This window comes from Anser cygnoides, chromosome 33, assembly GCF_040182565.1.
Source record: "Anser cygnoides isolate HZ-2024a breed goose chromosome 33, Taihu_goose_T2T_genome, whole genome shotgun sequence".
NCBI lineage: Eukaryota > Metazoa > Chordata > Aves > Anseriformes > Anatidae > Anser > Anser cygnoides.
In genome coordinates, this window is record NC_089905.1 from 3,144,130 (window position 1) to 3,169,927 (window position 25,798).

General features: G+C 69.9%; 3 protein-coding genes across 3 annotated transcripts; all 3 read left to right on the forward strand.

The window, feature by feature from the left end:
- The first annotated feature begins 2,589 nt into the window (after positions 1–2,589).
- EFNA3 (ephrin A3) lies at positions 2,590–13,412 on the forward strand. Its single transcript, XM_066985845.1, has 5 exons — positions 2,590–2,788; positions 11,366–11,655; positions 12,292–12,357; positions 12,508–12,585; positions 12,697–13,412. Exons 1-5 carry the CDS (start codon positions 2,679–2,681, stop codon positions 12,816–12,818), a joined length of 666 nt encoding a protein of 221 aa, XP_066841946.1. The 5' UTR covers positions 2,590–2,678; the 3' UTR covers positions 12,819–13,412.
- A 4,607-nt stretch (positions 13,413–18,019) lies between these two features.
- Positions 18,020–21,500, forward strand: EFNA1 (ephrin A1). The gene is made up of 5 exons (XM_048049327.2): positions 18,020–18,179; positions 19,772–20,067; positions 20,158–20,223; positions 20,511–20,561; positions 20,678–21,500. The coding sequence occupies exons 1-5, from the start codon at positions 18,064–18,066 to the stop codon at positions 20,791–20,793; spliced, it is 645 nt and encodes a 214-aa protein (XP_047905284.1). The 5' UTR covers positions 18,020–18,063; the 3' UTR covers positions 20,794–21,500.
- Positions 21,501–22,178: 678 nt separating this feature from the next.
- Positions 22,179–24,887, forward strand: SLC50A1 (solute carrier family 50 member 1). Its single transcript, XM_066985846.1, has 6 exons — positions 22,179–22,304; positions 23,289–23,366; positions 23,506–23,629; positions 23,708–23,869; positions 23,955–24,074; positions 24,366–24,887. Exons 1-6 carry the CDS (start codon positions 22,237–22,239, stop codon positions 24,465–24,467), a joined length of 654 nt encoding a protein of 217 aa, XP_066841947.1. The 5' UTR covers positions 22,179–22,236; the 3' UTR covers positions 24,468–24,887.
- Positions 24,888–25,798: the final 911 nt, after the last annotated feature.

The following is a 25,798-nucleotide window of genomic DNA, read 5'->3' on the forward strand; positions in this document are numbered from 1 at the left end:
GTGGGCTCGTGGTGTCCCCCCCCCCGCAGGGACAGGGCTGGCCAGGGACAGGGTGAGCCCCGCATGGGATGGGAGCTGCTGTGCCGGTGCCCACATCCACCTGCTGCTCTGCTCCGACCCCCCCCCCGTGCCCCCCGTGTTGATGCACAAATCTGCTGGTCCTCACTGCAACGGGCGCAGGGGGTGGAAGAGCCGGGGGGCCTTGCAAATGGAAGTGGGGGGGGAGACCCCTGGCTGCTTCATGCCATGGTGCTCCTGGAGCTGCTGGGAGAGCTCGAGGCCTCTCGCATCCTCCTGAGAGCGCGGCCGCCCGGCTGGCAGTGTCCCCAGGCTGTCCCCGCTGCAGCCGCCGTCTCCTGCTGCTGGCAGCAAAATGGAGCCGAGCCCCTCCGCGTGCAGGGTTGGGGGGGACGGGGGGGGCCTGCAGGGTGCAGGGGGTGCTGCCAGGTGCGTGCTGGCACCCACAAGTGGGTGCACGGAGGGGGCAGGGTTCACTCGGCCACCCAAGCCCCTCCATCCCCGCACCTGGGCATGATGGTGCAGTGCCCCCTCCCCCTTCCCATACCGGGGGCGGGGGGTAACGGGGTGCGCGGCCGTGCACGGGGTGCTTCCAGACGGGCGAGCGCGTTGCCATGTGCGGGGTGTCTCCATGTGGAGGTGTGTGTTGCCATGGGTTTGCCGAACGATGGCGTTTCCATGGCTGCAGGCGCGTTGTTGGTCGCGGTCCCTTCCAGAGGTGCGCGCCCCCCCCCCCCCCCCCCCACCGGCATCGCCCCCCCGTCCTCCCAGCACCATGCCCCAGCCCTGGGACAGCGCAGGGATGGAGACACCGCTGCTGTACGGGGGGACCCGGGTGCCTTGATCCCCTCTGCAGCCCCCGGCCCCCTCCTGTGCCCCCCAGCTCTCCGCCCACCTCTCCCCCATCCTTTCCCCCCCCCCCCCCAGGCCAGCCGGGGCCCTTTCTCACGTGTTGTATTTTCTTCACTTCACTTCTCCAGATGAATAATTAATGGATGCTTTTTTGGTCCTCCCGGTTGTTTCACCAGCACCCTCCCCCTTCCTGGCAGGACTCTGCTGGGGGCTTGGCCCCCCAGTGCTGCTGGTGCGGGTGGGGGCCACGGGGCTGTGGCACAGCCCTGCTGCGGGCACCACTGGCAGGAACGGGGACCAGGGAAGGACCCAGCACGTGCTAACTGGCAGCGAAACCAGGCAGAAAGTGGGACCAAGTGACCTGCCCTACCCCAGGCACCGCTGCCCTCACCCCCCCTCCACGGTCTGGGGCAGCATCCGCTCGTCTGGAGGGTGCTGGGGAGCCCGCAAAGGGGTCCCCAGGGGGATGAGGCTCTGCTCCCACTGAGAGGTCCTCATCGTCTGGCAGCAGATTCCCCCCAGGTTACACCGCGTCTCCCTGCCAGTCCTGGGAGCAGCCGTGCTCGGGCGCAGGGGGCACGGGGAACGGGCGCTTGGCCCCGCACCGCCGCGGCCGCGCTCGCTGCCGCCACAAGGCGCTGGGCCCGGCAGCACGGCCACCGGCGGCAGCACCCAGGGCTGGCTCAGCAAGCTCGGCTGTGGTTTCGATAGCCTCCCGGTTTCGCTTGCAAGCTCCCAGAGCCGCCGAATCCCTGGGTCATGTGCAAGGGCTTGGGTCAGTGCCGGCAGCGGGCACGCGCGCACGCTCGGCCACGCACCCATGTGCGAGCTTGCAGCGAGCCGGGTGCGTGCGTGCCAGTGCCTGCACTGGTGCGAGCGTGCTCGTGTGCGCACACGTGTGCCGGGGCGTGGAGCGCCTGGCACATGGGACCTCTGGGCGGTGCCGCACCAGCAGTTGCTAAGGGAACTTGCTGAGGACGGGCAGCTCGGAGCTGGCACCCAGCTCGATCGGCACCCAGCTCGATCCCTTCCCGCATGGCCCACGGGGACTGGTGCCCAGGGAGCACCTGTGTCCCCCGCCCCAGCTGCCACGGGTCCCCTGGGCACCTCTGCCCTCCACGGACCTTCGGGGGAAATGAGCCACGAGCGCGGGAAGGGCAAGGAGACAGGGCCAGCGGGTGGGTGTGCAGCCAGACGGGCTCCTCGGGGCAGGACGGGGCAGAGCCTGGCGCTGTGACTGTCCTCCCCCGGCATCCGGGGTGCCCTGGCTGGGTGCCCACCTGCTCTCTCAGTTGCCTAATGGCCTCCGGGGCGGCCAAATCTGCGAACCCCCGGCCCCCCCGTGGTGCCAGCAGCACACCGACCCGCAGCTCTTCCAGCCACGCGAACCTCCAGGGGCTGGGGCGCTCAGCCCCGCCATCTCCCCCCCCACTGGGGGGGCTCGGTGGGATCCAGCCCCGGTACCCCCACCCGTGCGGGTCCCGGTGAGCCCCCCCGGCAGGACGCGGTCCCAGTGAGCCCCCAGTCCCGGTGGGAACCGAGCCCAGTGCTTCCACCTGCGGGGGTCCCGGTGGGACCCAAGCCCCTTCCCCTCCCCCCCCCTCCACCGCCGCGACCCCCATCCCCGCCGCCCGGTGCCGGTGCAGGCGAGCCCCGGGGCGGCGGCGGCGGCGGGCGCGCGCGCGCGCGGGGGCGCGGCGGCGGGCGCGCGCGGGGCGGAGCTGGGCGCCGGGGGCGCGGGGCGCGGGCGGCTCCGGCTCGGTTCTTCCATTCATTGGGATCGCGGCGGGCACCGCGGCGGCGGCAGGATGGCTGCTCGGCTGCTGCCCCTGCTCCCGCTGCTGCTTTTGCTGGGCCGGGGGCCCCCGGGGGCCCTGGGCAACCGGCACGCCGTGCACTGGAACAGCTCCAACCTGCAGTGAGTGCGGGGCGGGGGGGGGGGGGAGTCCGCCGGTACCGGCATGGGGGGTGGGTGGGGGTGCAATGTGGGGGGCGGTGGTGGCGGCGGGGGGGGGTCCCCGGCGCCGGTTTGGGCGGGGGGCGCCGCCGGGAAGGACGCGGCGGGGGCGCGCTGAGGATCGCGCTGAAGGATGCGCGCCCCGGGGGCGGCGGAGGGGGGGGGGGGGGTCTGCACCGGTCCGGGGGCGCGTGCACCGGGACCGAGTCGTTCCCCCTCCCATCCCACCCCCGGTACCGGTGCCGGTGCCGGCGCGACGCCCCCGTGCGGGCGGGGCTGCCGGGGCACGGCCCCCACCGGCCGCTCCGCTGCCCCTCCCGGGCCGCCGCACCTCGCCCTTCCCGCGGAGGCGGGGGCCGCTCCGGCCCGGCGCACCGGGTGTTTTTTTTTTTGGGGGGGGGGGGGGCAGGTACCCGGGCCGCCCTGACCCGACCGGCGGCGGAGCGGAGCCCCCGGTGCCACGGTGCGAGGCGGCGGGGGGTGGGGGGGCGCGGTCACCGTCAGGGTCGGAGCCCTCCGGCTGCGGACGGGCTCGCCGCTGGCACCGGGGCTCGGCGGCACCCGGTGAACCGGGGGGCAGCGCGGCGGTGCGGGCGGGGGTCGCTCGGTGGCACCGGGGCCGAGCCCTCCCCGACGGCGCGGGAGCTGCCGGCGGTGGGCAGCGGGGGTCCCGCGGACCCCTCCCGGGGCGCCGTACCGGGCACCGGGGTCCCGCAGCGCCGCCGTTCCCGTGGCCGCGCCGCCAGACGCCCCCTCCGCACCGCCTGTCTGGGCGCGGGAGCGACACCGGCGGTGCGGCGCGGGGGGGGGGGGGGGGCTGAGAGGGGAGGGCGGCGAGACCCCGCTGCCCCCCCGCCCCCCGCACCGTCGGGTGGCCCCGACACGGCGACATCCCGGCCAAGGTGGATGCGAGCGGTGGGCAGCCCCCCCCCGCCATCCCCCCCCTCCCCGTCCTACCGGGGCTGCCGGCTCCCCCGGCGGGGGCTGCGGGGGCGAGTGGATGGGGTTTGGAAGCGAAGATGTGGAAATTGCCGTCGCGCCCACGGCTGCTGTCAGCGGAGCCGCAGGGAGCCCGGGGCGATCGATGGGCACGAGCAGAGCCGGACCCACGGCGCGGCCCCCATGCCTCGTGGGGGGGAAGCTGAGCGCTGCCCTCGCCGGCGGGGGGGGCCGGGTGGGCGCGTGGCACTGCTGCACGGTGCGGGCACGGCTGTGCCGGGGGGGGCACCGCGTGGGCTTTGGGCACGGATGGGCACAGATTGATCGGGCTCCTCCCTGGCTTGGCAAAAGGGGTTTTGGGGACCCCAGGGGGTACGTGGAGCCCCCTCCATGGGAAGTGGGGGCCTCAGCCTGCTGGGATGGCCCCTCTCGCTCACTCCTTCTCCGGTGCAAGCGCTCAGGGTTGTGGCTGGGGGCTGCACCCAGCCAGAGGGACCCCCGCCACCCGTCCGTGCTGGGGCTCCCCCAGGCTCCCCTTGACCCTGCACCCCTTTGTGCGGGGAGGGAGCGTTTGCTGGGCAGCTCCTTCCCCTCTCATTGAGGCTGTGTCTCCAGGCGGAAGCCCAGGCCCCATAAATCGTGCGTGTGTAAGACGTGCCGTGCCGAGGCGCAGCACAATGGCAGGGCACTCGGCTCGTCCCGCTGCGCTTGGGCACCTTCCCGCACCCCGCTCCTCCGTCCAGACCCTGCTGACGCCCCCATCCCCGCTCTGTGACATTGCCGGGACCCCGGCGGATGGGCGATTCCCGTGCCCACCCTCGTCCTGCTGCTCCCGAGGGGCTGCCTCTCCCCACCCCATCGCCCGCAGCCAGAGCTGTGACCCTGCACTGCCCTCGCCACCTCCTCGGGGACGGGGCGGGGGGGTGCCGGAGGTGCCCCCACTGTGCTGTGCCATGCCATGGGCGTCGCAGCCAGCTGCCTGCGCCCACCGCGCACGCGTCTCTGGCGCGGCTGCGAGCGTCCAGCTCAGGGCACGGGCGGCGAGGTGGGGGCGGCTGCGGCAGAGACGTGTCCCAGGGACTCCGGAGCGAGGATATTTATTGTTAGGCAGTGCGGCAGCTCGGCCGCAATTATAGCCGCACGGCAAAGTGTCTGGATTAGATAAATTATGGGGGGAATTAGGCTCCCTGGGCCGCAGCCTGCAAATCCCAGCAACCCCAGTGCAATCAGAGCAATAAACAAGCCCTGCACAGCACCCGCGGGGCTCTCCGGGGAGCAGGGCGTGCGCTGCCAGGCTCGGCTGCGGATCTGTCCTCCAGGGGTGCCGGCTGCGGCAGGAACCCCACAAATGTATCGCAGCTCTGCACCGCTCCGGCCACCGCAGCCGCTCCCCTCGCTGGGAGGATGTCGCTTGTTGCTTGCTGGCACGCTGCTCTGCTCCTCCACGTTCCCTTGCCACCACAGGAGACAACGGGTTGTGCACGGAGGACAAGGGAGGCAGAGAGGGCAGGGCACCCCTCTATGCAGCGGTTTTGGGGTGCCTGGTTGCAAGGCCTGGGGTGGGGGCGAAGGCAGGAATTGAGGCTCGAAGGCAGCGGAGGCTTCTGGCCGTGCTCTGCGTGCCGTTTGTCTGGGTGTGCTCTCTGTCTGTCACGCTGTTTCTGCTGGTGGCAGCGTGAGGGGTGCGGGATGATCCTTGGCCCCTGCCCTCCGTTCCCAAGTCCTGCCAGGAACAGGCGCGGTGGCACGGGGCAAAGGTGCCAGGTGGCCGTGTCCCACCCAGCGCTGCCATTCGGGGCCACGGCTGCCTCCCAGTGGCGCCCTGCGGCCAGGGGCTGGGAGCTCTGCAGGGTGACCCCCAGAGTGCCACCTCCCTGCTGGGAGCCCCGTGCGCAAGGGATGGGGACAGCGACACGGGGTTTGTCCCCACACATGGGCACGGGCATGGCCAGCTGTCCCCAATGAGCCCCCAAAACCAGCTCCGGGGTCTGCCCCACTGGCTGTTCCTGCAGAGCCGCGTCCCCCGAACCCGCGTGCCCTGGGAGGTGGCAGCAGACCCATTTCCCCGCGCCGGGGGGACACCACGGGGCCCAAGGGCACAGCTCGGGGTGCTCAGCACCACGGCTGGAGCTGTGAGGAAGGGGTACGGGAGGTGCCGGTGGCCGGCCAAGGCAGGTGGGTCAGAGCCCACCCGCGTGCAGGGAGCGCCCAGCATTGTGCAGCCCCCCCAGCCGCCACCGCCGCCGCTGCGCTCACCACTTCAAGGCGGCTTTTATCTGCCTGACTTTGTATTTCAGGCGGCGAGAGCTGGAGCGGGCTCTTGAGAGAGCCCTCGTGAGGAGCAGCCTCTCCTGGGAGCATCTCACGCAGGAGAGCGGCCGCGGCCCTGCCGTGGGGCGGGGGGAGCAGCACACCCAGGCCCCCGAGGGTGCTGGGTCCCGGTGCTGCAGCTCCATCCCTCGTCACCTGTGGTGTGATGGGGTCCCCCCTGTCCCCCGCGGGCATCCAGGAGGGAGGATGCTGCAGGTGTGGGGCAGTTACGCCATGCAGGGTGTGTAGGGGGGGGGGGGTCGCTTCCCACCCCCAGCGTGGGTGTGGAGATGGGGAAAGTGGGGATTGCACCTCTCTGGCTGGTGATGGCCCGGTCCCGGCTGCCAGCGTCCGTGCCATGGCATCCTCATGTGGGCTGGGGGTGACGGGGGGGGCTCAGCCACCCCCACCCGCAGCTGTTCCCCCCACCCATGGAGATCTCCCTGGGGTGCAAAGCCCTGGCTGCCCATGCAGCGCGGGGTGCTGGCTGCAGCGTAGCAGGAGGCGCTGCCCGGGGGCAAAGGGTGTTGTGCCCCGTGAGTCACCGTGCGGGGCGGCTCCGAGCCCAGGGGATCGCAGGGGCCGTGGCCGGTGCCCCGCGGGGTTCCCATGCCGAGGGAGGGCCCTATGGGAGCAGAGGCTGTGGCATCGGGGCGCAGGGGCTGAACCGAGGGTGCAACAGGGCTGGGGCCACCCGCTCCTGCCCAGGCTGGTAATTGAGTCACCGGTTGCGGATTGATGGTTTAATTAAAACCCAATTAAAAACCTCATTGATCTTGTTAGCAAAGCGGGAAGGTACAGGCTTTAGCAGGGATTAAAGGGATCGTGCAGCCGTCGATATGGATGGGGGGGGGGGGGGGCAGGGGCACCTGTAAGGCAACGCCGGGGACACCGTCCTGGGGCTGCGGCTGTGCCTGCCACCCCGGCATGGATGCGGCCCCATCCGCCCGCTCCCCAGTCCCTTCTCCTGCTGCCACCTCCCCGAGAGATTTATGGCAGCACTGGGGAGCAGCCCACGGCCCCCCAGGAGCCCCGATCCCCCCCCCGTGCACGCCCCCGGGGGTGCGAGCCGGGGAGGTGGCCCTGGGGACAGGGACGCCGTGTGCTAGCGATGCCTTTTGTGCCTGCACCTTGCGGCTGCGCCAGGCGTGAGCCAGGCGTGCCGGGGAGGGGGGCAGCACGGGGGGGCCGCCGTGGCACCGTGCCACCCGTGCGCGTGGGCTGTGTCGCAGGCGCTGTCTGCCGAGCGAGCGCGCGTGTGCGCGGCCGTCTGGGTGCCGTGACTTTGCAGCGCTGCCTGCGTGGGGAGGGGGACATCCGAGTCTGTCCCTCCGTCCGTCTGTCGGGGGGGACCGGCCGCAGCGATCGATGCGCCTTCACCTCTCGCTGTCGCGTGGAGTGACTGGAAGGGGAAAGCATAAATCAATGGCACTTTTTTTGTTCGCCGGCTGATCGATGGGCCCCGGATGTGCCGAAAGGGCAAAGCTCCCAGAGCCAAACAAAGGGCTGGGGGAGGGGATCCGCTGTGGCCCCCTGCGCTGTCACCCACACTGGGGGACGCCCCACATCGCCCCAGTCCCCGGCACTGCCCTCGGCACTGTGCGACACCGAGCCCGGATCTGTCCCCAAACCCTCCGGGCCTTTCCTGGGACGGATCCCGTGGTGTGGGGGTCCCCGTGGGGGTCTGGTTCCCCCTCGTGCTGCTCCTGCCAGGGGTGGCCCAGGCGTGCTGCAGTGCACCAGGCGTTCCGTAGCAGCGCGTTAGCGAGCGTGCAGCGCTCAGCCCAGATTTATCGCAGCAGATGGGAGCGGAGCAGCCGCCCAGCTCGCCAGCGGCTGCGGCGTGCCAGGTAGCCGGGGTCCTGCCGGTGCAGGGCCCACGGGCGCCGAGCCCAGCCTGTGCTCGGGATGGTTCTGCCAGGGGAAATCCATCTGCCCAGCTCCGACAGGATGCTGGAAGGTACCACTGCTTTGCGAAAGCCCTGCTCTAAAAATGCAGTCGTGCAGAAGTGATGCTGCCCGTTCTGCTCCCACGCTTAACCCTTCGGGCCCTGCCGGAGCCCGACGTGGCCCGCCAGCCACAGCAGGGCTGTCTGCACCCAGAAGGGCTCTGGGATCTGTCCCGACCGGGGTCACCTCTCCCTGGGGCTTCCTGATAACCACGTGGGCCGCCAGGAACCTGGCGCCCTGCACGCTCTCTAGGGTGCGTTTCAGTGGGGAAAGGAGGCTCGGCACGTCATGCTGGGGTCTGTCCCATCCTTCTGCCTGAAAACAGGGTGCTCCGGAGGTGGCACTGGGACTGCTGGGATTCAGGGGCATCCAGCCATGCCCTGCCGCGTCGCTCCTCACCCTGCAGGTGGGTGGTCATGGGGGGCTCACACAGTGCAGGAGCCGAGGACGCAGCATCGCAGCCAGATCTGCTGCATCCCCGGGAAGGGGTGGGGACACCCTGGGGCTGCTCTCCCCCTGGTACCAGGGAGCTGGCAGCTCTGTGGAGGGGGCAGCAGCTCGTGTCCCGCCAGAGCCCCTTGCTGTGCCCCAGGCCATCGTGGCCCCCCAGCTCTGCCCGCTTTGGGGGTGATCCCCAGCCCTTCCCGGCTGGGGATGGTGCCCTAATGCCTGTGAGCTCCTTGTGCACGGTGGCCGTGGGGCTTGTTGCTGGCCGTGGGGCTTGTTGCTGGCCGTGGGGCTTGTTGCTGGCCGTGGGGCTTGTTGCTGGCCGTGGGGCTCGCTGCCACGGGGCACAGAGCCCCTGCAGCACCTCCTGGGCTCCCCAAGCCCCTCCACTGCAGTGCTGGCGTGCCCCAGCCCCGTCACTGCCCGGGGAGCCCGGCCCTCGGTGCCCCAGGGAGAGCGCTCGTTAGTTAGCGAGGCTGTTTATCAGGAGCCGTGTTTCCTAATGGGCCCCGGGGGGGTCCCAGGTGGGGGCACCCTCAGTGCTGGGTGCACCGGGGGAAAGGAGAGCTTCCAGCCCCGCTGCTCCCCGGCACAGCGTTTCCCTTGGCGCAGCGGGATGCGGCGCCTGTTTTCACTCCCGTGCAGCCTCAGCAGTGGTCCCGGGGGGGGGGGCGGCGGGGAACGGCTGCCCCAGCTCCTTGCTCCTGTAGTGCTGAGCACCAGCTACCGGCCCCCCCTCATGGTGTGGGGCAGCTGGTTCGGGGTGTGCTGGCGTCCCAGCCCTGAGTCCCGTATGGAGTTAATTGCAATTTTCTCCCCGGGGCCATTTCTTTAATAACAAGCCTCCCCCCCCCCCCCAACACCTCCCTTTCACACCACATCAAAGGTGGAACATGAAAGGTCGCCGGCACCGCGCGGAGCTAGGGTGGCTGCCTCAGCACCTTGATGTCGGAGGAGTTGCCCGGCGGCCGGCGGCTTGCTGGGCTCCTGCCTCGCCGGGCTGTGGGGCTGGGACGGGGAAATAGCGGCTGCGCGGCGAGGGAGGTGCCACGGGGGGGCTGCTCCCTGCCCCGTGGGGTCTGGCTCAGAGCCCCCCCCGGCACTGGCAGCACCGCCAGGAGGGCGGCAGCGCTGCTGGGGTCCCTGGCGGATGCTCGGCCCCATCCAGTTCCCTCCACGGTGCCGATCCGGGGCGCTGCGTGCCGGGTGCCCCGGGCCCTGGCCGGACGCCCGGGCTCCCCAAATGGTGCCGGGGGCAGTTTCCAGGGTGGGGCGTCTGCACGCGCAGCCTTGCCCGCTGCCTGCCGAGCCCTGCCGGGCGGCCATGGGAAGCTGCGCTGCGGGCACGGGTGCCAAGGGGTCCCCGAGCTCTTCGCCGGGGCCCCGTGCACCAAGATTCACTGGGAAAGAAGGGAAAGGGGCCGTGGGGTGGCGGTCCCAGGGGAGCGGGGCGAAGGGGAGGCTGCTCGTCCCTCCAAAAGCAGCAGGGTGGTGGCACCCAGGGGTGTCGGGGGGGGTCCCCTTGCCGCAGCGTGGCCACCGGGTCTCTGCCGAGCCGGGCGATGGAGCCAGGTCTGGTCATCATCCCAGGGCTGCTGCGGCATCTCGGTGCGGAGCCAGCGCCTCGCAGCGCCGGTTGGTAATTAATTGGCAGGAGCAGGGGGTCAGCGCCAGGCGGCTCGGCTGCGAGGATTACCGCGGCCGGGATTTCAATCGGGCACGGATTAGGAGCCAGCAGAGCCTCTCCTGAGTGGATCTGAGGGGATTGCCGCTCCTAATCAATGTAAATGAGGCTCCCCCAGGGCCACCCTTTACGGCATTAACAAAATAACGGGATTAGCCAGAGCGGGGTGAGAAATCCTTTCTCTGAGCCGCGGCGCGTGGCGGTGCTGGGGCTGCGGGGCTGGGTGCGCAGTGGGCAGAGGCTGCCAGAGCACGGGGAGCACCGGGGCCATCGTGGCCGGGGTCCTGAGCCCCTCCTGTGTATCCATGGCCGTGCTCTGCCCCAGGGCTGCGCAGGCTCTGTGTCTTCCAGGGTCCCTGCATGCCTTTGGGACCCTGGTGTCCCTCAGCCCCGCGCACTGCTTGGTGTGTCTGTCTGTCTGTCTGTCTGTCTGTCCCGCTCTGAGGCTGCCGACGCGTTGCCTGCAGCACCCAGCACCCCCGTCTCACGCTCCCGTGCTCACACGGCGGTGTCACCCGTGCACGTGGCTTGGCATCCGTAGCATCCTTCCCTGTGTGGCGGCGTCACTCCTGCCTCAGGCAGCCCAGGGGGGTGGTGAGCGCCCGGGAGCCCCCACCCCAAATCAAGCCCCAGGTCCGTGGGGCACCGGGCTGGGGGGATGGGATTGTGGGGAGAGGGGTTTGCCCAGCCTGATGTGGGGACACAGGGTCCCCCCGTCTCATGTCGCAGAGGTGGCCCAGCCCCGCTCTGCCCCCCGAGCCCCCCATGGCACGGCCCTACAGGAGCAGCAGACCTGGCTGCAGCCCCCGCGGGCTGGGGGATGTGGGGCAGCCCCAGTGTGCCACGAGCTCTGGACCAACGTCCCCGTCTGTGCCGTCTTGCCGCATTGCTCAGCCCCACTGCTGCCTTCCTGGTGTCCCGTGGGTCTGGGAGGCTCGCGGCTGCCCTCGGGTGTCATGCACGGTGCTGCAGCGGTGCCTCCCGGGACAGGGTCTGGGGCCTGGAAAGGGCCGGATCCTGCCCCAGGCTCGCCCCCACGCTGGGGGTCCGTGAGGCTGAGGCTGGGCAAGGCGGGTGCGTGGGGTGGCTCAGATGGGGGGGTCGGGAGGTTGGTGGTGGGGGCAGAGCACTCTGGGGCCGGATCCTGATTGCCGTAAGCAGGTCAAGCACGGGTGTCTCTAACCCCATCTCCATCCCTTCCCTTGCAGCCTGCGGCGGGAGGGCTACACGGTGCAGGTGAACGTCAACGACTACCTGGACATCTACTGCCCGCACTACAACGCCTCGGTGCCCGAGCACAGGCTGGAGCAGTACGTGCTGTACATGGTGAACGCGGAGGGCTACCGCACCTGCAACACCAGCCAGGGCTTCAAGCGCTGGGAGTGCAACCGGCCCCACGCGCCCCACAGCCCCATCAAGTTCTCGGAGAAGTTCCAGCGCTACAGCGCCTTCTCGCTGGGCTACGAGTTCCGCGCGGGGCAGGAGTACTACTACATCTGTACGTGGGGCAGCAGGATGGGACCCCCCCCCAGACACCCCTCAGCATGCCTGCCCCTGACGCTGGGTCCTCTGAATCCCACCCCAGCTCGTCCCCAGGCTCTGAGGGTGCCTTTCCACATCCCCCCGAGCTGGGACCCCCCCGCACACCCCTGGCCAGGCGGCTGTGCCCACCCCTGCTCCGAGGAGGCCCCCTGACCTCAGGGATGGGGCGAGGGTTTAGGGGTGCTGTGGAGGGACAGGGGGTGGGGGGAGCTTGGGGGTGGGAGTGCCAGTGTGAGGTGGGGATGCCGGAGCAAATCTGGGGTGCTGATGGGTGAGGTAAGGGGGTGCAGGGTGGGGATGCAGCGTGTTTCGGGGTGCAGGGTGGGGATGCAGCGTGTTTCGGGGTGCAGGGTGGCGATGCAGCGTGTTTCGGGGTGCAGGGTGGGGATGCAGTGTGTTTCAGGGTGCAGGGTGGGGATGCAGCGTGTTTCGGGGTGCAGGGTGGGGATGCAGTGTGTTTCAGGGTGCAGGACGGGGGTGCTGCAACCCTCCCACACCCAGAGCCAGTGGGCAGCAGCTCGCTGAGCCGGGGGGGTGCCCGGCACTGGGGTCCCCTCCACAGGAGCCACCCCAACCCGCTCTTGCTTTGCAGCCACACCGACACACAACCACCGCCGGGCCTGCCTGAAGATGAAGGTGTTCGTGTGCTGTGCCTCCAGTGAGTAACCCCCCCTGGCACCGCGGGGTGGGTGCTGCAGGGATCCATCGGGTCTTAGGGGGCTCCCAGGTCCCCCTGTCCTGGCTGGTGGGGCTGCGGGAGCGGGGTTGGCCAGGGTGCATCACCCCGTCCCCTCTCTCCCTCTTGCAGCGTCGCACTCTGGGGAGAAGCTGGCGCCCACCCTGCCGCAGTTCACCCTGCGGCCTGAGGTGAAGATCGAGGACCTGGGTGAGTCTGGGGCAGCCCCAGCCCCACGGCACCCGCACCCCGCAGCCGCCTGGCGGGGGGTCAGGGCCAGCAGCCCCCGCCGCTCCGCTCACCGCCTCTCTCTTCCCGCAGAAAACTTCAACCCGGAGATCCCCAAGCTGGAGAAGAGCATCAGCGGCACCAGCCCCAAGCGGGAACACTTGCCCCTGGCTGTGGCTGCCGCCCTCTTCCTAATGACGCTGCTGGCCTCCTAGCTCCGAGCGCGGCGGGGGCCCGGCCAGAGCGGCACCGCGGAGCGGGGACCCCTCGTCCCCCCGACCTGCTGCTGTTTGCCAGGATGGAGCTGCCCCGGGAGCTGCGCCCGGCCCCTCTGCACCGTCAGCGCCTCCAGCCCAGGGACCCTTCCCGTGTGGGGCAGGGGATGGTGGCACGCGCCCGGCCCCGCTGGGACCTGCATGGGACTCGCCCCCACCCACGTCTCCAGCCCCTGCTGGGGGGACTCGGCTGGGTGCTGCCGCCTCCCACCGATGCCGTCCCACAGCGTGGAGCCCCCAGCCCTGCCCGGGGGCTGCTGCGGCCCCCCGGGCGTCCCATGGCTGGGAGCAGCGCTGGGCCCCGTGAGGGCAGGGCGCCGGGGCCGGGCAGCCTGTACATACCTATATAGAGATCTATACATACTGTACAGAGAGCGACTATATAGATATATCTATAATGTACCATAGGCAGCGGCGCTGGCCCCGGGCTGGCTTGTACATAGTCAAACGTGTTGGATTTTCCTCGTCTTCCGTGAAGACCCGACCTATGCAAACGCACAGACACTTTTTGGGGAAAAAAAAAAAAAAAAACAATCTCAACCTTTTTTTCAAAGTGCTTTGGCTGGTGATTTTCATATTCTGCTCTTAGTCTATAAAAAAAAAGGAAAAAAAAATCAAATAAAAGGATTTAAAAAAAAAAAACACGAACGACCCCCCATGTCCTGGCCGTGCTCAGCGCGCCCCGGCGCCCAGCCCTGCCGGTGCGGTCCCTCCATGTGCAAACGGACCTTCCACGTGCCCCCCGCCTCGGGCACAAAGGCGCCATTCGTGGGGCTGACAGCAAGGCCCCCCCCTCCTGCCCCCCGGCTCGTAGCTGCCCCGGGGCTCTGCGCTCCCTCCTGGGGGCTCTGCTGCCCCCCGACCCCGAGGCACCGACACGGAGGCAGGAGGGAAGGATCCAGCTGGGACCTGGCGCTGCAGGAGCCCGGAGCACGCAGGTAAGGGCAGTGCGGGGCCATCGTGTTTGGGTGCCGGGTTGTGTCCCCCAGCCCTGGGGGGGAGCGGGACCGGGATGTCCCCAGCCCATCCCTCCTCTGCGGGCTGGATGTGGCAAGCAGGGGGGAGAGGAGGGGGTGTGCAGGCACCCCCACGTGCATGGTGGCCCCACGGGAATCCCTGTGGTCCCCTGCTCGTGTCTCTGGCTGTGCCAGGCACCCCGGGGCTCCTGCTGGCACTGGGGGGGGTCTCACATGCCTGTCTGCATGGGGGTGTCCCCGGCGCTCAGGAAGGACCATCGGTGCCTAGCGGGGGCTAAGGGATGCGTAGGGAGGGGACTGTGCCCTGGGACCCCCTGGGAGGGGGGCACACCAAGGGGCGGTGCTGGGTCTGTTGGGGAGTGAAGTGCACCCAGCCCCACGCCTGGCACCCCACAGCCCCCACGGGGTGAAGGGGAGCAGGCACCTGGAGCAGCCCCGGGCCTGACCCCGCACCCTGCTGCGCCCTGGGGGGGCTTGGTCAGCCCCAAGGGGGGGGCAGCCTGCTCTGCCCACCAGGCAGGGTGGAACAGGGCTGCACCCCCTTCTCCTGCTGGGGACGAGCATGCTGTGGACGTAGCCTCAGGTTCGGGGGGGGGGTCCCCACGGCTGTCCCGTCAGCGTGACGTGGCCGCTCTCCCCCCAGCCGGCGCTGCTGGGCGGTGGCTGCGCTTCCCGGCCGGCCTGGGCTTGTCTGGGTGCAGGACGAGGCGGCAAACCCGTCCAACGGGTCCTCGCAGCGCTCCCAGCAGGCGCCGCGCTCCCCAGCTCCCCGCGGCCCCGTCGTGCTCGCGCAGACCCGGCCCAGCTGTGGGGCCAGGGCCCCATCCCCCTGAACCCTCACCCTGGGGGCTCGGAGTGGGGCTGCCACGGCCAAGCTGGGCCACGTGGCCAGGTCGGGGGCCGTGGCACGCCATGCTGCCCGGTGCCGTCCCCACGCTGGGTGCTGGATTTTGGGGAGCAGCCGCAGCCCCCGTGCCGGCACTGGCTCCCCGCAGCACACGGCAGGGCAGGCTGGGGAGCCCAGCGCAGCCCCGTTTGCCATTGCGTCGCAGTTGGGGGAGCCAGGGACTGAGTCAGCCACCCCGGCAGGGCGAGCTGCGCTTGCAAAATCCCTCCTGCCGCTTGCCTCGGCCTTGGCACCATTCCCCGGGCAGTGCGTGGCACCGCTGCCACCTCGCCGGGCACTGGCCACGCAGCCCTGCTCCGCTCCGTGTCCCCAGGTGCCACACAGGCGCTGGTGTGGGGACCCCCAAGCCCCAGGCAGGGGGGAGCCCTCGATGCAACCCCAGCTCTGGGGCTCGGGTGCTCCCCACGTGCAGGGTGGGCTTCCCCAGGACCCGGCAGCAGGTCAGGTCTGGGCTTGGGCGCAGAATGGGTGCCTGGACCAGCTGCATCGCGTGAGGCTTCGCACCACCCCACAGCAGTCCTCCAAGGTCGGGGCTGGCTGCACTGCGCTCTGGCCAAACGTGTAGGGGCCTGGCGTGGCCAGACAGCCTCCGGGACGCCGCACTGCCCCTGCCACGTGTGGGGCCGGCCCAGCCTTTGCCTACCTGCCGGGCTGCACGCAGCCGGCGCGGCACGTCACCGCGGCCTTCGCTCCCCGCATGGAGGGGACGGCTCCCGTCCCTCCTCCGGCCCCGTGGCCGCTGACGTCAGCCCAGGTAGTGGCTGGAGTGCACCTGGGTGTCCCGAGCCGATAAACCATAAACGGTTTGTCACGAGCTCGGTGGCCTCCAGCCAGCCCCACCTGCCCTGCTCTGTTTTGCTTCGAGTGTTTACGGTGTGTAAAGTTTTCACCTTTGGCTGGCGAACCGCGCCTGCGCGGCGGGAGCACTGCCTGCTCGTGCATCGACACCGTTCCGCGTGATGTGTGCTGGCCCCATGTCCTGCACGCACGCAGGGGGTAGCGTGGCCGTGACCTTGCACCTCCCTGCTCCTACCTCCGGTGTGCTGCGGGCAGGTGCCCACCCTGCACAACGCGACGCTGGCTCCAGCAGTCACCACGTGCCTGCAGCAGCCTGTCCCCCCGCTGTTGAGACATGGAGAGCCAGCACGGGGATGTAACGGGGCACCCTCCAGCCCTGGCTTGTCCCCAGGCTGTCCCCAGCACGGCACGCGTGCTTGTCCTCCCTCCCCAGGCCCAGCCTGCCGCCGCCCTTTTGCTGTCAGACTGGGAGGGAACGACGCTGGGACCCGGCCAGGTCCCCATGGCCTCGCTTCCAGCCCTGTCCCATGTGCTGGGGACCCTGCCCCAGGGCTGGGGACCGCAGCACTCTCACCTCCGGCCATCCAGAGCAGGGGGAGCCCCTCAGCCACAGCACTGGGTGTCAGATCCTGGCTGTGTGTGGTGCTCCAGGATCCATCCCCGGGATGGATGTGGTGCAGTGCTCTTGCCGCACACCAGTGCTTGCACCAGCCCGCTGCGGGGGCAGCCCGGGGTGCTGGGGTTCGCTCAGCGCTGGAGCAGTGGAGGTGCCCACGGGGAGGGGACTGCATGGCCCCCCCCACCCATCACTGCCTCAGTTTCCCCAGGCGCTCAGCCTGGCCTGGGGCATGCTTGGGGCAGGAATGGGGACAAAGCGAGGGGTGGGAAGAGGCCGTGGCGCTGACCCGCTCCACCCACCCACCGCAGCCTGGCTGCACCCAACCCAGCATCTCGCGCGTGACACGCTCGGGCGCTCTGATCCCGGCGGGCCGCAGACCTGAGGGGTGTTCCCGGGAGTTCCTCCCTGTACAAGCCGCAGCAGCGCCGGCTTCCCGGGAGCAGGAGGCCTCGCACAGTCATTCCAGCTCAGGGGATGATGTCAGGCCTGGCCACAAAGAGGGAGGATGAAAGGCAGCGAGCCGGGTCCCCGCTCCCCGGGGAACGTGGGGTGCAGGGACGGAGGGTGGGGAGAGTGGTCCTGGGGTGGGACACGGGGAAGGATGTGGGGCACGGAGCTGCAGCCCCGCACAGGCCCCGCACCGGCTCCTCGGGCAGCCGAGAGCCGTGGCAGCCGCTCTCCGGTTACAACCGCGGTGCCGCCGCCTGCCCGAGCCCTTGCCGAGCGTCGGGGGAGCAATCCTCGCACGGCTGCAGCCAGCCCGCACCGCCTGGGCTGCGCCGGGCATGCAACATTACCCACAATCAATGGATCATTATGTAATAAACAAGAGGAAAGTTGTTTTGCAAATGCAGCTGAGTTATCGCTCCACGACACGGTGGCGAAGCATCTCTCCACCGGGCTTAACAAGAACGGATCGGTGTTGGGGGCGGACGGGAGCAGGGAGCGAGCAGAGGCCAGGCAGCCGGCGGGGAGCCCGTGCCCCCCCTGCTCCTGCGGCGGGGGCTCGGAGGTGGAAATTTCACAATATCGAACCGACAGAGAGCGAATGTGAGCAGGGTGGGGGCCGCCTGCTGTGTTTGTCTGGCAAAGCCCTGGGGAGCGGAGGCAGCTGGTAAGGGCAGCAGGAGGACGAGGAGGAGGATGAGGAGGATGAGGAGGGCTGCGCTTGCTGCTCCCTGTCCCTCTCCCTACCCCCACACCTTATCAGCAGCCGCTGTCAGCCCCCAGCCCCCACCTATCCAGGTGTTTCTGAAGTCCCCAAACATCTCAGATAAAGTTTTTTTTTTTTTCTATGGCAAGGGCCGGGAGGACAACAGCAAGGCCCTGCGTGCCAGCAGCCTGCTGCCCGTGTCCCCTCTGCCATGTCCTCAGTGGGGGGGGGGGGGAACGGACAGTGGCAGCTCCGTGCCCAAGCCCCACGGCACAACCCAGGTCCCCCCCGGCACAAACACACGCGTGTGCGCACGGGACCCCGGCCTCCACGGGTGCCACCACCACACGGTGCCACCGCAGCGGGTGGCAGCGCCTGACCCCGGTGACCTTCGTGCCGCATCCGTGCCTCCTTCATGCTGCCCCCCGGACCCCCCAGCACAGCCGGGGGGGGGGATTCAGGCCTCCCACCCCCTCCCCACCTCGTCCCGGGGCTGTCCCCGCGTGGGGACGGGGGAGGTGGGGGGGGGATGTCCCCGCGCGGCACCGTCCCCGCGTGGGGGCCGCTGCCCGTCCCCGCGCCGCCCCCGCCGTGTTGTTGTTGTGTCTCGGCCCCGCGGCCCGGTGAGGCGAGGCGGGGCCGGCGGGGGCGGGCGGGGCAGCGGCGGGGCCGCATTTAAGGACCGGGAGCGGGCGGGGCGCGCAGCCCGGCGGAGCGCACCGGCGGAGCGCATGGAGCGGCTGCGGGTGGCCCTGGGGGCGCCCCTGTGGGTGCCCCTGCTGGGGCTGTGCTGGGCGGCGGCGGCGGCCGAGCGCCACACCGTCTTCTGGAACAGCTCCAACCCCAAGTGAGTCCCGGGAGCCCCCCCCCTCGACGCCCCCCAACCCGGGGCGGGGGGGGGCAGCGCGGACCGGGCGGGCCCCCGAGGGCGCGGACGGCGGCGGCGGGGCCGGGAGCGGGGCCGCGTTCCCCGGGGCTGCGGGCTTTGTTCGGGGCGGCCGGGGGGGGCCGCACGCTGCCCCCCGTTTTGCTCTTCCCCCCCCCTTGGCTCCCCCTCGTTCTCCCGACCCGGTACCGGGGGCGCCCCCGGGGCCGGGAGGGGCCGGGGCGGCAGCGGCGGGGTGAAGTCCGCGGGGCCAGGTGCGGGCCCGGAGAACCGGGAAGGGGGGGGTCACGGAGGGGGGGGGGGGGCGCCTTTCCGTTCCCAGGGCCGAGCGGAGCGGGGCCTCTTCCTTCCCCGGGGGGGTGGCGCGGCGCCAGCGGAGGCGCCGGGGCTCAGGGAAGCCGTGTTGACAAACACGGGGCTGGCCCCGGGTCCCGCGGCACGGGCAGGATGTGCGCGGCCGGCGGTGCCCCCCCCGGAGGTGGGGGGGGAGGGGGGTGGGCGGCAGGGGCCCTGGGCAGTCCCCGTGTCCGCCCCGGGGCTCGGTCCCCAGGTAGGGCCGGGTTTGTGGGGTGCCCACCCGAGGTTGCGGGGTTCCCTTGAGCGAAGTGCCCCTGTGTGTTGTAGGGGTGCCCCCCTTCTCTAGGCCGTGCCCCCCCCCCCGCCTATGGTTGTAGGAGTGCTCCCTTACACGCTGTGGGTGTGCTCCCCAGCTGTGTGCCCCCATGTGCTATAGGGATGTTAGCTGTGTGCCCCCCTAAACCCCCCCGGGATGTGCCCCCAGCCCTGTACCCCCACAAGTTACAGGGGTTGCCCATCCCCCAGCCCTGTGCCTCCACATGTTAAAGGGGTTGCCCAAACCCCCAGTTTGTGCCCCCCAGCTCTATGCCCCTACATGTTACAGGGTCACCCCCCCCCCCCCCCCCCCACCCGGGATGTGCCCCCCCCCAGCTCCATGCAGGGCAGCAGACCCAGGCGGGTTCCCACAGGGGGGTTGGGAAGCTGGAGCCGGCCCCACTATGGAGGCCGTGCCTTCCCCGGGCTGCCACAGCCAGCGAGGTGAGGGGACCTCTCTGCGGCCCCTCGCAGGCTGCCTGCGGCCCCCTTCATCCCCCCCACAGCGGCCCCGGTGCCATGCAGCCTCCCGGGAGAGCCGCGCTGGCGGGAGAGGTGTGGGGAGCAGCACCCTGGAGCCGGGCCGGCTGCCCCCCCCGGGCGAGAGCTGCTCACACCTAATGGCTCCCCGGAGCTTTGGGGACAGCCGGGGAGCGCGTCCCAGCCGGTCCCCTCCCTCCTGCAGTGGGGCTGGCCCCAGGGGGGGAGGGCTTTTCCTTCCCCAGCACCACCAAAAAAAAAAAAAAAACCAACCAAACAAAAAAAAAAAACCAACAAAAAGCACTCCCAAAAAGCACCGCGGGGGCTTTGTGCGGCGCTGAGCAGCTCTCAGGTTGCCCTGCGTTAGGCTCTGAGGGTTTTGGAGAGTTGTGGGGCATGCTACCTCCGTGCCCCAAATCCCCCCTCCACACGTGCTGACCCCCGCCGCCCCCCTGCCCCAGGTTCCTTTGGAGCGACTACACGGTGGAGGTGCGCCTCAACGACTACCTGGACATCATCTGCCCGCACTACGAGGAGGGCAGCGTGGCCCCGCACGCCATGGAGCGCTACACCCTCTACCTGGTGGACCTCGAGGAGTACCAGGCCTGCAAGGCCCGCTCCAAGGAGCAGATCCGCTGGGAGTGCGACAAGCCCAGCGCCTTGCACGGCCCCGAGAAGTTCTCGGAGAAGTTCCAGCGCTTCACGCCCTTCACGCTGGGCAAGGAGTTCAAGGAGGGGCACAGCTACTACTACATCTGTGAGTGCCTGGGGGGGCTGTGTTCCAACCCCCGTGGGGCTGGGGTCCCTCTGGGTTTTTCCCCCTCTAACTGCCGCCTCCTGCCCGCAGCCAAGCCGATTCACCACCACGGGGAGACGTGCCTGAAGCTGAAGGTGACGGTGGTTGGCAAAGGCAGTGAGTATCTGCGGGCTTCCCCCTGCCTTGTGCTGCTTGCCCTCCTCCCCCCTCGAGGCCTTGGGTCCTCCGAAGGCTCTGCCTTTCCTGCGCTGAGTCACGGCGGGGCCGTGGCCCCCTGCCAGCCCCGGCTGCGGGCGCTGTGGGGCCGGGGACGGTGCCAGCAGACAGAGTGGGGATGGCACGGGGGAGACCGGGCTCCTTGGCTGGGGTGGGGGAGCGCTTGGTTGGGGGCTCGGGGCACTGGAGCAGCCCCTCACCGGCGTGTCTTTGTGTTTGCTTTGCAGCTCAGGCGCCGCCTGCCCCCGCCTCGACGCAGAAGGGGAGGATCCAGGCAGGTAGGTGTCGGAGGACGCATCCGAGCGGCTGCAGGGCTGGCGGGGAGCTCCCCGGGGCTGGCTCAGGAGCAGGGTGTGGGGCACGGGGGCCGCTCACAGCTCCTTTCGCCCCGCAGACGACGCAGCCGCGCATGTCCTGAGGAGCGTGGGGCAGAACTCGGCGATGCGGGCCAGCAGCCCCTTCACCTTCATCAGCCTCCTGCTGCCCCTCCTGGTGCCGCAGGGGCTGTGAGCGGGGTCGCTGGGACGGACCGCACTGTGCCGTGCCACTGGAGATGGAGCCCTGTGGGGTGGCCCCTGCCTGCTCGGGGACCCCGTGGTCCTGCACGCACACCTGTGGTGGGCTTCCCTGCGGACATCTGGGCAAAGCAAAGGATTTGTCAGTATTATAGGGCCAGCGGGCCTGAACTGGAGCAGCCAAAGCCCTTGGGGCCTGAATTGGAGCAGCCAAAGCCCTTGGGATGCCACCTCGCCCTCGCAGGAAGGGCGCTTTCGGCAGCTGGAGGTTGAGCCCCGGACTGGACGGGCTGGGGGCTGGCCCCCCTGCCCCAGCAGCATGCAGCTCCCCGGTGGACGTCTCTGGGGGGGGCTCCGACTGTGAAGTGTCCCGCGGGAAGGGACACGGTGCTGGCCCAGCTGTGGCGGTGCCCTGGGGCTGGCTTTGGGAGCCTGGACGTGCTCGAGATGCCAGGCAGCCGGCGGAGCGGAGTCGCAGGGGACAGCAACTGCACGGCGCTGGGCCCCCCCCTCCCCAGTGTCCCCCCTCTTGGGTGGGGGGGGGGCTGTGGAAGCTCCCCCTGCCTGGTGCCGGAGGGGCACGCGTCCCCTGCCTGGGCCAGCACAGAGGCCGTTTTGCCTGCCTCTCGATTTGTACAGCTTTGTACAGCTTTCTAACACTGGAATTTTTATACGGTTGTCTTGAATAAATAACTGAGACCATGCCTGAGTGCGGGGGGAGGAAAGGGCCTGTCCCCTGCACTGGGGGCTGCACCTGGGTGGGGGAATGGCTATGGGGGGGTTAATTAATTAATGGGTGTTTGCACAAGGCTCTGGAGGGGGAGGTGTCACACGGAGTAGTGCTAGGGGTTGGTTTCAGGTGGAGGTACAAAGTCCTCCCGGGGCTGGGGAGCAATCAGTGGGGTGAGCTGGGGGGGGGCTGGAGCTGTGGGTTTTGGGGTGCAGCTGGAGCCCCCTGAGCTGCTGGGGGGGGGGGGGGCCAACAACAGAGGGTGGTTATGGGGAGAGCTGGGCCCCAGAAACTGGGGGACTCTGGGGAAAAGGGGACCCTGTGGGGTGGGGATTCTAGGAAAGGGGGAATCCCGGGGATGTGGGGTGCGGGGGGGGGGGTCACAGGGCTGTGACCCCAATCCTGGGAGGCCCTGGGGTGCTGGGGGGGGGGGGGTCGCAGGGCCGTGGGCCCCATGCACGCAGCACCCCGGGGTGCTTTGGGAGGGGGTCACAGGGCCGTGACCCCAAACCTGGGACACCGTGGGGGTGGGGGGGTGCCACAGAGCTGCGGGTCCCGCGCGCGCAGCACCCCGGGGCGCTGCCCGCAATCCCGGTGCCGGTCCCTCCCCGGTAGTGCGCCCCGCGTTCCCCCCGCCCCGCCCCGCCCCGCCGCGGGCAGCACCGCCCCCGCCCCCCCCGCCTCCGGCTCCCGGTGCCCGCGGCGAGCATGGAGCCGCTGCCGGTGCTGGCCGCCGCCTGCCTCCTCTTCACCGTGGGCATGTTCTGCAGCGGCCTGTGAGCGGCCCCGCGCCGCCGGGAGCCCCGGCACCGGGAGGCGGCGGGGGCGGGGCGGGCAGCGGGGAGCGGGGGGGGGGGGAACGGGGGAGGGGGAAGGGAGGGGGAAGGGAGGGGCTCGGGGTGCCGGGGGAGGGTCCGGGGGGGGGAATGGGGGGTGCGGGGGGGGTGGTGGGGTGCAGTGGGGGGGGCAGTGGGGGGTTGGGGGGGTGGGGGGGGCAATGGGCGTGCAGTGGGAGACTGGGGGGTGCAATGGGGGGGTGCAGTGGGGGAGTGCAGTGGGAGGCTGGGGGGGAGTGGGAGGCTGGGGGGGTGCAATGGGGGGTGCAATGGGAGGCTGGGGGTGCAATGGGGGTGCAATGGGAGGCTGGGGGGTGCAATGGGGGGGAGCAGTGGGGGAGTGCAGTGGGAGGCCGGGGGGTGTGCAATGAGGGGTGCAATGGGGGGGTGCAGTGGAAAGCTGGGGGGGTGGAATGGGGGGTGCAATGGGAGGCTAGGGGGGTGCAACAGGGGTGTGCAATGGGGGTGCAACGGGGGGTTTCAATGGGGGAGCAATGGGAAGCTGGGGGTGTGCAATTGGGGGTGCAGTGGGAGGCTGGGGGGTTGCAATGGGGGGGAACAATGGGAGGCTGGGGGGATGGAATGGGGGGGTGCGATAGGAGGCTGGGGGTGCAATGGGGGGATTCAGTCGGGGGTGCAATGGGGGGAGCAATGGGAGGCAACATGGGTGCAGTGCGGGAGGCATTGAGGCTGGTTGGGGGGGTTGGGGGTCCAGGCTGAAGGCCAGGCATGCAGGGGAAGGTGGGGGCTCTGAGGGTGCCGGGGGGGGCACTGGGGTGTGGGAGCAGAGGCAGGGAAGGTCACAGCTGCTGAGGAGGGGCTGGCGGTATTTAAGGGGGTTAAGATTGTAGCCCCCCCCCCAACACTGTAGGGGCCCCCCCGTGGCGCTGGGCACCCAGGAGGCCTCTCCCCCCCTGGCCCTAGGTCTGACCTGCGCTGGATGATCACCGCCAAGAGCGTGGAGAACATCCAGCTCCTGCCCTTCCTCGCCACTGATGCCAAGTACACAGGGGTCAAGCTGCGGGGGTGGGGGGGTGGGGGCACATCCTTCTGGGGCCGGAGGGTTGAATTTCGGGGGTGGGTGTGGGCAGAAGCCCCCAGCCTACAGCAGCAAGCAGCGCCTGTGCCGCTCGCCCTGCAGCAACCTGGGCTGGCTGGGTTACGGGTGCCTGAAGCAGGACCGGACGCTGATCGTCGTCAACAGCATCGGGGCGGCTCTGCAAAGCCTCTACATCCTGGTGTACTTCTACTACAGCACCACAAAGGTGGGTGCCGGCCCGGCTGGGTCCGGGGGGGGCACACAGCAGACCCCCACGCTGATGGCCCCGCGCTGTGTGCCGCAGCGCGAGGTGCTGCTGAAGGTCCTGGGGCTCCTGGCCCTGCTGGCCGCGGGCTATGGCTTCTTCACCTGCCTGACCCCCGACGAGGACACACGGCAGAGCTACCTGGGGCTCTTCTGCAGCACCTTCACCATCGCCATGTACGTCTCGCCGCTGGCCGACCTGGTGCGTAAAGCTGGGTGGGACTGGGGGGGGGGGGGTGTGTTGGGGGGGGCTGCGTGGCACCGGGCCAGCCCCTCGCTCCCCGCAGGCCAAGGTGATCCGGAGCAGGTCGACGCGCTGCTTGTCCTTCCCCCTGACCGTCACCACCTTCCTGGCCTCCAGCAGCTGGACGCTGTACGGGCTGCAGCTCTCCGACCTGTACATCATGGTGGGTTGGGGTCAGCGGGAGGCCGGGAGCTGCTGTGGGTTCCTCACCCCCCCCCCAAACCTCCAGCCCCTTTCAGCGGGGCGCTTGGCACCGGGCCGGACCCCGTCCGGCGTCGCGTGTGTGTCACACAGCAGAGCCCGTGACTAGGCTCAGCAAGATGAGTATTGATTTTAATTAATTAGATGGGATAAGGCCAATAAATCTCCCCCGGCGACGCGGGGCTGATGGCGGGGGGGGGGGGCAGCAGCACCGCGAGCTGGGTAACGCCGCCCGGCCCCGTGTCCTCCGCAGGTCCCCAACGTGCCGGGCATCGTCACCAGCGTCGTGCGGCTCTGGCTGTTCTGGCGCTACGCCCCGGGCCGGGACAAGCCCTACAGACCCCTGCACGCCTGAGGGGGTCCTGCCGATGCCGGAGCCCCGGAGCCAGGCCGGCCTCAGACACTTGGTGACCAAGGAAGGCCCCCCCAGCTCGTCATTCTGCTCCTGCTGCCGCAGCGTGGCCAGCTCCCGCTGGGTGACACCAGGGCGTCCCCATCGGCCGAGGGCTCCCAGCAGGACTGGGGCCCTGGGGGGGTGCCTCCGGCCCTTGCCACCGTGGTTTGCCCTCTGGCAGCTCCTCTCCGTTGTCCCTCGAGCCGGTTTTCCTGCGGTGGTGGTTGGTTTGTTCGCAGCGATGCCTTTGGGGCGGCGGGCTGCCCCTGCCCCTGTCCCCGCGATGTTCTTCCAGGCCCTGCCCCAGCGCTGGGCTGGGTGGGCAGCCCCATTTTGTACGAATCGAAGTGCCTTTTAATAAATCGCAGACTCTTCCCAGCGCCTGCTTGTCGTCCCCTCCCGCTTTGGGCTCTGCTGGCTGCAGAGGCCGGCACGGCTCCTGTCCCTGCAGCGTTTTGGCCTCGGGACGCTGGGGGCTAATCCTGGCACCCTCTGAGCCCCGCAGTTCCTCATCCACCAGCACCCGCTTGCCCGTGGGGTGCAGCAAGCCCCCCGCAGGGGGCTCCAGCCTCAGCCTGGGGAGGGGGCAGCAGCACTGGGTGGTAGGGGCAGGGAGCGGGGCGCGGAGGAAGGCAGCGCTGCCTGAGGGCGCTCCTCCGACCTCCCCAAGCAGCAGCATGGGGACACCGGTCACGACGTGGAACGAAAAGTCCTTTCTGTAGCATCGACACAGGGCTTGCTACCGCCCATTATGCCAGCAAACTTAAAATCAATTAAAATCCTCGCTAAAACCACGACGCTCGAGTGTGCGCATCAAATCAAGGCAGCCGTTGGCGTCGACCCAAGCTCAATTAATGAATTAACAATGATCTGGAATGAAGTTATCAGGCAAGCGCATCAGCAGATGGACAGGAGCGAGCGCGGGTGACCAAGTTACACAACAGACGCCGGAGCCGTACAAAACCGGCGGCCCGGGGTGGCGGCGGCCCCGCGCAGCGAGGAGCCCCGTCCCTGCCAGCTCCCGGGAGGCCCTCGGCGTGGGCACGGCCGCAGCCCGGCTGACGCAGGCCGGATTAAGGAAGTGTTGACGAGGAATTTGGCCGCGCTTGTGCACTCAGACGCTCGCTCACACCTTGCGCCGTGTCCTGGGAAAAAATCAATACGGCGGCAGCGGCCCTGCCACGCCAGCAACAGGGCAGGGACAGGAGAGGGAAAGATGAACTCCAGCTGTGCTGCGGCACTGCGGGGCGTGCTGCATCCTGCTGCCGTGGCCTGCGGGGTCCGAGCCCTCA